The sequence below is a fragment of the Rhincodon typus genome, chromosome 24, assembly GCF_021869965.1.
Source record: "Rhincodon typus isolate 14 chromosome 24, sRhiTyp1.1, whole genome shotgun sequence".
In the NCBI taxonomy this organism is placed as follows: domain Eukaryota; kingdom Metazoa; phylum Chordata; class Chondrichthyes; order Orectolobiformes; family Rhincodontidae; genus Rhincodon; species Rhincodon typus.
The window spans coordinates 22288194-22302126 of NC_063355.1; the positions used below are offsets into that span (position 1 = coordinate 22288194).

Genomic DNA, 13933 nt, shown 5'->3' on the forward strand with positions numbered 1-13933 from the left:
CACCACACACTTCATCTTCAATGGTCAAATATACAAACAGATCAACTGTACACCAATGGGGTCACCTGTCTCAGGACTCATCGCAGAAGCAGTCATGCAAAGACTAGAGCACACCACCGTCCCCCACATTCAACCTAAACTGTGGATCCAGTATGTAGACGACACATTTGTCATTATTAAACACAAGAAATTAGAAGAGACCCATCACCTCATCAACAGCGTATTCACAGGGAGTAAATTCACAAGGGAAGAAGAAAACAACAATCAACTTCCGTTTCTGGATGTTAAAGTAGAACGATTGACAAACGGGAAGTTCCAAACCTCAGTATACAGAAAAGCAACCCATACAGATCAAACCTCAACTTCCACAGCAACCACCCCAACATCCACAAACAAAGCTGCATTAGGACACTAATTAAATGAGCCAGGACACACTGCAACACTCCAAAACTATGCAGGAAAGAGGAAGAACACTTACACAAAATCCTCGCTTTAAACTGATATCCCTGCAACTTCATCCACAGATGCCTACAAAACAGACAACAACAAGAGGACACAGTACGCCCTAACACACTGGCCACACTGCCCTACATCAAGAACATATCAGAACTGACAACCAAACTCCTAAGACCACTCAGAATCAAGGTGGCCCACAAGCCCACAGCCAATCTACGACAAACACTTACAAGGATTACAAGATACTCCATTCCCATAACATGCAGAACAAATGTGGTTTTACAAAATACTATGCAAAGTGTGGTACAACATGCCACAAACATTACGTCGGACAGACAGGAACTAGGCATCAGAATACATGAACATCAGCTAGCAGCAAAACTGCACAACAAACTCTCCTTAATATCAGACAATGAAGGCCATCAATTTAACAGGGATAAAGTAACCATAGTAGCTCAAGCCAAACATAGACACGCACGGGAATTCCTAGAGGTATGGTTCTCCACCCATACTTCAATCAACAAGCATACAGAATTGGATCCCATATACAAACCCATACAGAACAAAACTGGAAATGACAGTGCACACCATAACGGACCGGACAGTATAAATTCCAAAAGGAGTAGAATAACATCACTTTATTGGAGGCTCCAGTGATGATGTCACCTAGCATGGTGACGAAATGCCTGAATAAAAACAAGCCAGCTCAACGAGCAAGTCAACAATGTCAATGGTAACTCCTAGGATGTTGAAAGTAGGAGATTTAGTGATGGTAACACCATTTAATGTCAAGAGGTGGTGGTTAGATTGTCTCTTATCGCCATTGCTTGACATTTGTGTGGCGTAAATGTTATTTACCACTTCTCAGCACAAGCCTGGATATTGTCCAGTTCTTGTTGTATTTGAACATGGACTGCTTCAGTATCTGAGGAGTTCCAAATGGCATTGAACATGGTGCAACCATTGGCAAACATCCTACTTCTGACCTTACGGTGAAGGGAAAGTCATTGATGAAGCAGCTAAAGATAGTTGGGCTGTGACACTACACTGAGGAGCTCCTGCACAGACGTTCTGGAGCTGAGATGTTGGACTTCTAACAATCACAACCATCTTCCTATGCGCCAGGTATGACTCCAATCAGTGTAGAGTTTGCTCCTTGATACTCATTGGTTCCAGTTTTGCTGGGGCACCTTGATGCCACAAACTGTCAAATGCAGCAGTGATGTCAAGGGACATGACTCTCACCTCAACTTGGGAATTCAGCTCTTTTGTCCATGTTTGAAACAAAGCTGTAATGAAGTCAGGAGCTGAGTGGTACTGGTGGAACCCAAACTGGGCGTCAGTGAGCAGGTTATTGCTGAGCAGGTGCTGCTTGATAGCACTGTTGATGACATCTTCCATCACTTTACTGATGATCAAGAGTAGTATGATGGGGCAGTATTTGGCTGGGTTGGATTTGTCCTGCGTTTTATGTAAAGGACATACCTGGGCAATTTTTCACATTGTTGGATAGATGTCAGTGTTGTAACTGTACTGAAACAGCTTAGCTTGGGAAGCCACCAGTACTGGAGCACAATTCTTCAGGATTATTACTGGAATGTTGTCAGGGCCCATAGATTTTGCAGTTTCCAGTGCCTCAACCATTTCTCTATATCACATAAGGTGAATCGAATTGGCTGAAGACTGGCATCTGTGATGCTGGGGACTACTGGAGGAGGCCAAGATGGATCATCGACTCGGAACTTCTGGCTGAAGATTGCTGCAAATGCTTCAGCCTTGTCTTTTGTACTGATCTGTTGGTCTCTTCCTTCATTGAGGATGGGATATTTTTGGAACCTCCTCCCCCATTGAGTTGTTTAATTGCCCACTATCATTAACGACTGGATGTAACAGGACAGGAGTGCTGAGATCTGATCCGTTGGTTGTGGGACTTGCTTAGCTCTATCACTGACTGCTTATATTGCTTGGCATGCAAATAGTCCTAACTGGTGGCTTCACCAGGTTGACACCTTACCTTTATGTATGCCTAATGCTGCTCTTCGTATGCCTTTCTGCACTGTCCATTGAATCAGGGTTGATCCCCTGACTTGATGGTAATGGTTGAGTGGGGGATATGCTGGGCCATGAGATTACAGATTGTGCTGGAGTACAATTCTGCTGCAGTTGATGGCCCACAGTGTCTCATGGATGCCCAGTCTTGAGTTGCAAGATCTGTGTGAAGTCTGCCCCATTTAGCACGGTAATAGTGCCGTATAACATGATGGAAGTTATTCTCAGTACGAAAGTGGAACTTTGTCTCCACAAGGACTGCGTGGTGGTCACTCCTACTGATACTGCCATGGGCAGATGCAGCCGGCAGATTGGTAAGGATGATGTTTTCAATTATGTTTTCTTCTTTTTTGATCCCTCACCACCTCCTGCGTCTTATAGCTCTGCCCTTTAGGACCTGACCAGCTCGATCAGTAGTGCTACTGCTGAGTCACTTTTGGCGGTGTACATTGAAATCCCCCACCTAGAGTATATTCTGCACCCTTGGCACTCTCAGTGCTTCATTCAAGTGTTGTTAAACTTGGCTGAATACTGATTAATTATGTGAGTGAGGATGGCACATCGTAATCTGCAGGAGGTTTCCTTGCCCATATTTAACCTGAGCCATGAAACTTCATGAGTTCCACAGTCAATGTTGAGGACTCCCAGGGCAACTTCCTCATGAATGTATACCACTGTACCACCACTTCTGCTGAGTCTGTCCTGCTGGTGGGGCAGGACATATGCAGAAATGGTGATGGTGGTGCCTGGGACATTGTCTGTAGGATATGATTATGTCAGGCTGTTGCTTGACTAGTGTGAGAGGCAGCTCTTCCAATTTTGGCACTAGCCCCCAGATGTTAGTGAGGAGGACTTTGCAGGACATCAGGGTTGTTTCTACCATTGTCGATTCAGTACCTAGGTAAAATCCAGGTGGTCTGTCTGGTTTCATTTTTTTGTTGAGACTTTGTAGTGATTGATACAACTGAATAGCTTGCTAGGCCATTTCAAGGGATAGTTGAGAATCAACCACATTGTTGTGGCTCTGGAGTCCTAGAATTCTTTAGAATATAAGAACCAGGGTGGATAAAGGGGAGCCAGTAGATATAGCGTACTTGGATTTACAAAAGGCATTCAATACTAAAAGTTTACTATACAAGGTAAAAGAATATGATGTTGAGGACAGCATAGATAGAGGACTAGCTAACTAGGAAAGACAGAATCAAGAGAAATTTGTTATTTTCAGGTTGGAAAATTGTAGCTGCTGATGTGTCACATGGATTAGTGCTGAGACTTCAACTGTTTGTGATCCATATTTCTGATGTCAATGAAGGGACTCATTATTTTGCAACCAAATTTGTTTATTGATATGAAGATGGGCCAGAAAGCCAGTTGTGGGGAGGATATAAAGAGTACGGGAAGGGATATAAATAGGTTTAGTTAGGGTAAAGAAATTGGCACATGGAGAATGAAGGGACAAATGTGAGGCTGTTCATTGTGGAACATAGGACTTAGGAGAATTGGCCCCTCAGGGCTGCTCCACCAATAATATCATGACTGATCTGGTTGTGGTCTCACTTCCACCTTTCTAACTGTACCCTATAACTCTTGACTCCCGTGTCTATAAAAAAATTAACTCAGAGTTGAATACATTCAAAAATCCAACCTATTTTACCTTCTGGGAATGAGAATTCCAAACTTTAATGTCACTCTGAGAGAAAAGGAATTTCTTCTCACCTCTGTTTTAAAAGGGAAATATCTCATTCTTAAGCTATATCCCCTAGTTTTAGTCTCCCTTACAAGAGGAAACATCCTCTGTTTATCCACCATATCAGGTTCCTCCTAGATCTTATATGTTCCAATGCCTAATTTTTCCAAATTCCAATGGATATATGTCTAACCTTTTTAATCTTTATTTTGATCAGAAATGCCCTTCAATCCAGGAATGAGTAAAGCGTACCTTCTCTGAACTATCTCTGACACAATCTTTTCAAATCTTTTTCAAATAGGGAGACCAAGCCTATAAACTGTGCAGGTGACTGAGGTGTCAGTGTGGGAGCACTTTGGTGCCAGTGACCATAATTCTATTAGTTTTAAAATAGTGATGGAAAAGGATAGACCGGATCTAAAAGTTAAATTTCTAAATTGGAGGAAGGTCAATTTTGACGACATTAGGTAAGAACTTTCCAAAGTTGTTTGGGGGCAGATGTTCGCAGGTAAAGGGACAGCTGGAAAATGGGAAGCCTTCAAAAATGAGATAACGAGAGTCCAGACACAGTATGTTCCTGTTAAGGTGAAGGGCAAGGCTAGAAGGTATAGGAAATGCTGTATGACTAGAGAAATTGAGGTTTTAGTCAAGAATAAGAAGGAAGCATATGTCAGGTATAGACAGCAGGGGTCGACTGAATCTCTAGAAGAGAATAAAGGCAATAGGGAAATAAGGAGGGCAAAAAGGGAACACGTGATGGTTTTGGCAAATAGTGTGAAGGAGAATCCAAAGGGATTCTACAAATACATGAAGGACAAAAGGGCAACTAGGGAGAGAACAGGGTCCCTTAAAGATCAGCAAGGCCACCTAAGTGTGGAACCGCAGGAAATGGGGGAGATATTAAACAAATATTTTGCAACAGTGTTTACTGTGCAGAAGGATATGGAAGATAGAGAACGTGGGGAAATAAATAGCAACATCTTGAAAAATGTTCATATTACTGAGGAGGAGGTGATGGACATCTTAAAATGCATAAAGGTGAATAAATCCCCGGGAGGTGTACCCTAGACTCTGTGGGATTCTAGGGAATTGATTGCTGGACCCCTTGCTGAGATATTTTTATCATCAATAGCCACAGGTGAGGTGTCGGGAGACTGGAGGTTAGCTAATGTGGTGCTATTACATAAGAAAGGTGGTAAGGAAAAACCAGGGAACTACAGACTGGTGAGCCTGACATCGGTGGTGGACGGATTCATGAGTGACAGGATTTACATGTATTTGGAAAGGCAAGGGCTGGTTAGGGTTACTCAATGTGGCTTTGTGTGTGGGAAATAGTGTCTCACTGACTTGATTTAAGGTCTTTGAAAAAGTAACAAAGAGGATTAATGAGGGCGGGGAGGTGGACGTGATCTATACGGACTTCAGTAAGGCATTTGACAAGCTTCCTCATGGTAGACTAGTTAACTGGAGAACTAGCCATTTGGATACAGAACTGGTTCAAAGGCAGAAGATATTGGGTGGTGGTGGAGGGTTGCTTTTCAGACTGGAGGCCTGTGACCAGTAGTGTGCCCCAAGGATTGGTGCTGAGTCCACTGTTTTACGTGATTTATGTAAATGATTTGGATGTAAACATAGGAGGTAGGGTCAATAAGTTTGCAGATGACACCAAAATTGGAGGTGGAGTGGACAGTGAAGAAAGTTACCTCAGAGTACAATGAGATCTTTGATCAGATTGGCCAATTGGCTAAGGAGTGGGAGAAGGAGTTTAATAGGCTATTAAATAGATAGGTAGATAGGATAGTGAAGAAGGCATTTGAATTGTTTGCCTTTATTGGCCGGTGGATTGAGTGTAGGAGTTGGCAGGTCATGTTGCAGCTGTACGGGACATTGTTTAGGCCACTTTTGGAAAATTGTGTGCAATTCTGTTCTCCCTGCTACAGGAAGGATGTTGTGAAACTTGAAAGGGTTCAGAAAAGATTTACAAGGATGTTGCCAGGGTTGAAGGGTTTGAACTACAGGGAGAGGCTGAATAGGCTGGGGCTATTTTCCCTGGAGCATCAGAGGCTGAGGGACAACCTTATAGAGGTTTATAAAATCATGAGGGGCATGGATAGGGTGAGTAGCCAAGGTCTTTTTCCCAGGATGGGGAGTCCAAAACTAGAAGACACAGGTTTAAGGTGAGAGAAGAAAGATTTAAAAGGGAGGCTAAGGGGTAACTTTTTCATGCAAAGGTTGGTGCGTGTATGGAACAAGCTGTTAGAGGAAGTGGTGGAGGCTGGTACAATAACAATATTTAAAAGGCATCTGGATGGGTATATGAATAGGAAGGATTTAAAGGCACATGGGCCAAAAGCTGGCAAATGGGACTAGATTAATTTAGGATATCTGGTTGGCGTGGACAAGTTAGACTGAAGGGTCTGCTTCAGTTCTGTACAACTCTATGACTCTACTCCAGCTGTAGCCTCACCAATGTCCTGTACAGCTGCAGTAAAACTTCCCTTCTTTTATAATCCATTTTGCTTGGAATAAACACAATTACCCATTTACCTCCCTAATAACTTGCCATACCTGCATCCTATCTTTATTAGAGTCAACTAGTTACTTGGTAGCACTGAACTTGAATATTGCTGAAAAAATATACATTTTATCAAACCTTTTCATCTCAAACTTGTCGGGACAATTCAGGACAATTTCTTTGAATCACTGAGTCTTGTAATCGCTCATTTACTTTTCTCTATTGTTCCTGCCAAAATGGACAACATCATATCTTACCACATTATACTCCATCTGCCAAAAGTAACTTGTCTCTAACTTTTTGCAGGTTCTGTACTTTCCATAGACAACTGACTTACCAACCAGTTTCAGCATCATTGACAAATTTACCTACCACACATTTGGAAGTATATTGTATTTGGAAGTATCTTTGGAAGTATATTGTATTATTTAAACTGAGAGGAGTATTTGTGTAGAGGGACACAAATGTTCTTGTGGATGAATCATAAAATGTCAGTATGAGAGAACAGCGAGTAATTATAAAGGTAAGCGGAATGTTGGCCTTTATTGCAAGGGGAATGGAATATAAATGTAGGGAAGACTTGCTACACCTGTATAGGGCATTGTTGCAGGCAAGCCTATATTACTGTACACATTTTTTGTCACTTTAAGGAGAGGCATGCTTAAATTGGAAATTGTTCAAAGAAGTTATGTGGGGGTTGTTATATGAATCAATGTTCAGCATAGAATCATACAGTCATACAGCATGGAAAAATACTCTCCGGCCTAACCTGTCCATGCAGCCACGTTTCCTAAACTGAACTAGTCCCATTTGCCTGCATTTAGAAGATATCCCTGTAAACCTTTCCTATCCTAGTGCCCATCCAAATGTCTTTTAAATATTGTAACTGTACCTCCCCCTACCACTACCTCTGGCAGCTCGTTCCATCAAAGCACCTTCCCTTGCATGAAAACGTTGCCCCTTTTTAATCTTTCCCCCTCATGTTAAACCTATGCCCTCTAATTTTGGACTCCCCCACCCTGGGGAAAAGACCTTGGCTATTCACCTTATCTATGCCCTTCATGATTTTATAAACCTCTATAAGGTCACCCCTCATTCTCTAATGCTCCAGGAAAAAAAATCCCATCCTATCCAGCCTTTCCTTCCACCTATGCATATTGAGTTAAGAAGAATGAGAGACAATCATATTGAACCATAAAATTCTGAAGTGGCTGGAAAATCTGAATGCTGTGCATCAAGAAAGCTGGAACAAGATCCACAGTTTTATAATAAATCTCATTTAAAACTGAAATGAGAAGAAATTATTGTCTCAGAGGGTTGTTAGCGTTTGGAATTCTTCACTCTAGTGAGCAATCAGAGATTGGGTCATTGAAGCTGAGTTGGGCAGATTTTTGCCTGAAGATGTCTCAAGGTTGACACGGTATAGATAGAAAGTGGAGTTAAGGCCATAATCAGATCAGCTATGATTTTATTGGTCAGCAGAATGGGCATGAGAAGTTGAATAGCCTAGTCTTGCTCTCATTTCTTAAAATTTTATGTTCGTAATCTCACCACGATTTCAAATCTCATTTCATCAAATTTTATATCTGACACAACACAGATAAGATATTTGACCACAACCTATTTATTTGCTAAACACAAGGTGATGATTCACACATTACCTTCATCATGGCAGCAGCAGGCTTATGTACAACTCCAGTCAGGACACTGCCTCTGAAGAAGGCATGGCATACAAGCACATCTAGGGACGAATCCTGTGCCACTCCCATGGTATGTTTGATGATGGGGTGCATTTATCAGGTGGGAAGACAATGGGCGGCAAACTTGTTATCTACCCAATTAAGTCTGTGGTGGAAAGGCCAATGGATAGTTTATGTGGGCATTTGTGGCTCACTGAAGCCTGTAAGTGGGCAATTAATGTCCAATTAAGAATCTCATTCTGCCATCACTGCTACTAACCCATACAGCCCGCATCTCACAAATACTGTTGAGGATGCTTGCCGGGTCCCAGGTGAGTCCGTTATTCAAAAATACTCAGTGTCTGATCAAGGGCCTGGACATTGCAAAAGCAGGACCTACTGGACAGCTACCCCCTAACGGACACCTGCACCCCACCCTAATGGACAGTTACACCCCACCCTAATGGACAGTTACACCCTACCCTACTGGACAGTTACACCCCCTACCCTACTGGACAGCTACCCCCTACCCTACTGGACAGTTACACCCCACCCTAATGGACAGCTACACTCTACCCTCCTTGCCAAACCCACAATTCTCCACCCCACAATCCTACCCTGCAAAACCCCTCCTGACATCACTCATTTGCGTTTCAGTGACAATGCTGGGACTTGGGTGTGGTACTGACAGCTGTCCACACCCCCTTAGTGGCGCTGCAGTTCAAAAGCTCCTACATTAACTCTTGCTGTTTTTATTTTGAGCGGGGGTATAGGATCTTCTGACCCTGGGTTCCTTGAAGCAGCCCACTGCTGGCCCGTTAAGTGCCCGAATGGAATAAGATGTGGCAATCCTTTACTAAAACGGGATGCAGTGCTGTTACCAGTTTTCCAGCCGATGGCTGAGTGATTCGGCGCCTTTACGAGTTTCCTTCCCATTAGCCCTTTGCTAAAACCACTGTGTAAATAAAGGGTATTGTCGCTGAAGTGGGCAAAACAAACATCATTGAATAATCAGATACACTATACAATTAAGGTAATGTTTCATTTTACATTTGTTTCGGAAGAATTATGCCACGAAGTTATTTTGTTGCCTTTAAACAAATGCAGTGCTGGGAGAAGTGAACTGAAGTCCTCATGGTGGGGGTTCATGTTTATGTGGCAGAAAGTTTCAGAACAGTTGCAAATTAAGGATCAGAAATGCACTCACTGAAACAAAAACAGAAGTCAGCTTGTTTAACAGTTTATACAAAAGTCAACTTTGCTCAAATGTTTCCTTTTCACACGGGAAATGCAAATATCCGGGCGTGTCAAAAACCTAGAATTATATTTTTTTTGTTCTGAGACTATTTCTAGCCAAATATACATTACAAACTTCGCTGTATGCAGTTGACAGCGAATGGATATTTAAGGTATTATAGGAGTACTCCCAAGCTTTATAGTACACTTCTGTATTATTCTGGTTTCATTAAAGTTCCACCCACAACATGATATAAAGAACTCGGGTTTGCACTGTTCACGTATTCCTGTGCAACTGTGTGATATTGCTAACCTACAATGGGCAATGGGACCGAGCCTTGCGATCTTATTGAAGACGTTAATTCTTCCTACAATCCACCAATACTTATCATAACCTTTATCCTCGGATTTATTGGAAATATCGTTGCTTTATGGATCTTCAGTTTTCATGTGAAATCCTGGAAACCAAACACAGTTTATTCACTGAACCTGGCGATTGCAGACACTCTGTTAATCTGCTGTTTACCGTTTCGAGCAGATTACTTTATCAGGGGGAAGAACTGGATTTACGGAGATGTTCCTTGTCGTCTGAAGATCTTCATGATATTTCTAAATCGGACGACAAGTGTCATTCTCCTCACGGCGATGGCGATCGATCGCTATTTGAAAGTGGTCCACCCTCACCACAGAATGAACAAGATACCTACAAGCTGTGCAGTGAAGGTAGCCGCCGGTTTGTGGGTTCTCACAGTGGCAATTTCGTTGCATTTTGTGACTGAATGCCATACCTTCATGTACAACAATCGAACCTACTGTGAACCCCTTCACATCCACCAGCCGTTCTCTATTAATGCAATTTGGACCGATATTGTGTTTATTCTTTTCAAGTTTGTCCTCCCGTTTTCGATTATCGTCTTCTCCACGTCCTCCATCATCTGGAAGTTAAAACAGATGAAAACTGAAATAAGGCGCAAATATAAACGAGCGGTGAAGCTCGTGATCGCTGTGGCTGCAGTTTTTGTGCTTTGTTTCTTGCCCACAAACATTGCAGTTATCGCTGTGTTAATCACGAAGCGCATGAGCACTGTGAGCTGCCGGTCGTATGAAACTGCTGTTCAGATATTTTACGATACTCTGTGCATAACCTACCTGAACAGTGTGCTCGACCCAGTTATTTACTACTTTTCGAGCTCAACCTTCAAAGATTCTTTGAAGAAAGCGCTTGGCGCTCTTCATCTAAGACTTTTCGAATCGGAAACAAACCAAACAGGCCAGGCGAAAGGGAAACAATCGGTTGATTCTTCAAAATTATCATCGGTTGACAATACCTGTGATCAATTTCAAACTGAGCTGACGGAGAATCTTTGAGCTGCCTGTCAGTTACAACTTGTTCTGTCAGACTCAAATGATGCCTTCCTGTAGCGTGTGAAACATTTTTCTTTACAAATCAGGTAAACTGTTTTCCATTGGAAAAACTACCCTGACAGACCTCCATATCAAGAGTAAAATTACTTAACTGCTAAATTCGTCCTTTCTTCTCAGTGTGTAAGCTAAAGGGAAGTGGTCTTCAGGTTTTGCAGAACACACTGAGCGGCGGCACACATTCGGCTGCAGAGGATTATGGAGATCTCTATATGGAAATGTAACAGATCGATCGAAGTGTACTTTTAATAAGAAATGAAATTGGCTCTTTTTTTGTTTACTTTTTAAGAGCGATCAGCGAGGGGTGATGGTGACTGTTACACATCACTATCCTCACAGTTGCTGTGAGGTTGGGCAGCGCTGCCTCTAGTGCCATTCGACCACTGAAGTTGCACAATGACTTTGATGGTCGTCACCCTCCGATGGTCGTCTGTGGGCTCTGTCTGCAATATCAACCAAGAAACAATGCAAGCTTTGGCTAAGTGAATGACTCGCAGAGTCGCTCATTTTGTGCTTTAGAACTACAAAACGCCGGCTGAGAGATATAAGTTCGGTTTTAGTGGCTCGCTGGTTTCTCCAAGATCCTGAGTGCAATTGGTGGAGCCACTGAGGGCACCCTAAGGACATTGCCAGAACTATATAAACAGATGGAAGTTCCATCAGAGAACTCTATGCCACAGTTTGAATTGCTGAAACTCCCTTTACCATTCAACTCTGCACAAGTTCTACAGGGAAGTGAATCAGATGCACAAATGGCTTCTGGACGACAAAGCACAACTTGTGCTCCCACAGCCGATGCCATCAATCTAAATGGCCCCACCAGCAAATGAGGTCTGCTACACAAGGTGAGGAACCTGGAGGAACTCCAGGGTGTTGACTGTAAGCTTTTACTGCCTGGACATGTCACAAAGGGATTTGCAGTCCAGTTCCTCCTGAGTCTACGGCAATGCTTTTGGGAAAAAAAAATGTTTATTGACGTAAAAAATGAACCAACTGCTAAACAACCCAGAACACAGGATACCAATTTGTATAAGAGGGCCTAAAGAAGGCATCCGGTTATCCTTTTACATAAATAAGGCACTTCATACCAATTCACATGAATGTCACCCTCATTAGATATAACCATCATCCAATCATCCACCGTTAATTTTCAAGAATCAACGTTGATCAGAAACGCAACTGGCCCAACCACAATATATTGTTGTTACAAGACTAGATCAGAGTCTGGGAATTCTGTAATGTATAACTCACTAGCAACTCAAAGCCATTTCACTATCTGGAAAGGAGCAATTCAAAGCATATTTTCAACTTGCCTGGGTGTGTACTGTTCCAATGACCCACAGGTATCTCAACATTAGTTTGGTCAGTCCATGGCAGCCCATTCATCACCATCAATATTGAACCTCTTGAGCACTGATACATAGTGGCAGCAGTGTGTATGATCTACAAGAAGCAATGCAAACAATTCACCAAAAGCTCTTTCAATAGCACCTTCCAAATCTTTGACTTCAAGAACTGAACGAATAAGGATGTGGAAACACCAGCTACTGCAAGTTATTTTCCAAGTCACACATAAAATGACTGTTTCTTCATCATCATTGAGTGAAAAACCAAAAACCTCCTCTCCTCAGCACGGTAGGTGTGTGTATGACAAATGGCAGGTAGCAGTTCAAGACCATCATCTTCTCAAGGGCTGTTATGTATGGACAATAAATGCTGTCTTTTCCACAATTCTCAGATCCCACAAATGAATCAAAAAAGCTGCAATTGATCATATGTAATTTTGGGAAGCATGATATTTCCTGAAAACAAATACAAGGAGAGCTCATTTCTATCTATGTAACTTTTATGAAGCTGCTCATATGAACATTGGACAAATAATGGAGTTTGCCCATTGATTTATTATGTTTTAAGCTCATTAGACTTTGAACAAAACTTTCCTTGATTGATTAAATTCATAGGAATATAGGAACAGGAGAAGGCCATTCAGTTTGCTGAGCCTGTCCTATCATTCAATACAGATCATGTCTGATGGAACACTTAAATGCCTTATACCCACCCCATTCTATGATCCTGTATATCACCAGCAATCATAAATGTATCAATCTCTACCTTAAACATACTCAAAGACTAAGCTTCTACAGCCCTCTATAGTGGAGAATTCCAAAGGTTTGCAAGTGTCTGAGCCTCTTCATCTCTGACCTTATTTTAAAATTATGCTCTTGTTCTCCAACCAGGGAAGCATCTTACCTGAATTGACACTGTCCAACCCTTTAAGTATTATGTAAGTTTCAATGAGATGTTCTTGTTCTTTGAAACTCTAGAGAATATAAGCTCTGTTTGCTCAAGTTCTCTTCATAGCACAGTCTTGTCATTCCAGGAACAAGTCTGGTGGACCATTGTTGCACACCTCTATGGCTATAATATCTCTCCTGAGATGAGGAGACTTGCAGACGTGGTCTAAAAAATCTTCTATATACTTGAAGCATGACTTTATGATTCCTGTACTCAAATCTTCTCGCAATAAAGTTTGCTACACCTATATGTTAACCCCCAGTGACTTGGAAGTTTTGCACATTTCCACTTTCCAACCTTTTATCTTTTAAAAAGTACACTGCACATCTGCTTTCCTTGCCAAAGTAGATAACTTCACATTTTTACCTATTATATTCTATCCATCATGCTCTAGCTCTTTCACTAAGTCTGTCCAAATCCGTTTGAAGCCTCTTTATACCTTTTTCACAACACGCATTCCTACTTAGCTTTGTATCAGCCACAAGTTTGGAAATATTACAATTGGTTTCAACTCTAAATCATTGATATATATTGTGAACAGCTAGGGCCTAAGTACTGATCTTCGCAGTACCCCACCAGTCACAGCCTGTCAAT

General features: G+C 42.0%; 1 protein-coding gene across 1 annotated transcript; it reads left to right on the forward strand.

Annotated features, from left to right (window-relative positions):
- Positions 1-9940: 9940 nt before the first annotated feature.
- Positions 9941-10990, forward strand: LOC109913381 (hydroxycarboxylic acid receptor 3-like). The gene has a single exon (XM_020512881.2). The coding sequence runs from the start codon at positions 9941-9943 to the stop codon at positions 10988-10990; it is 1050 nt and encodes a 349-aa protein (XP_020368470.2).
- Positions 10991-13933: the final 2943 nt, after the last annotated feature.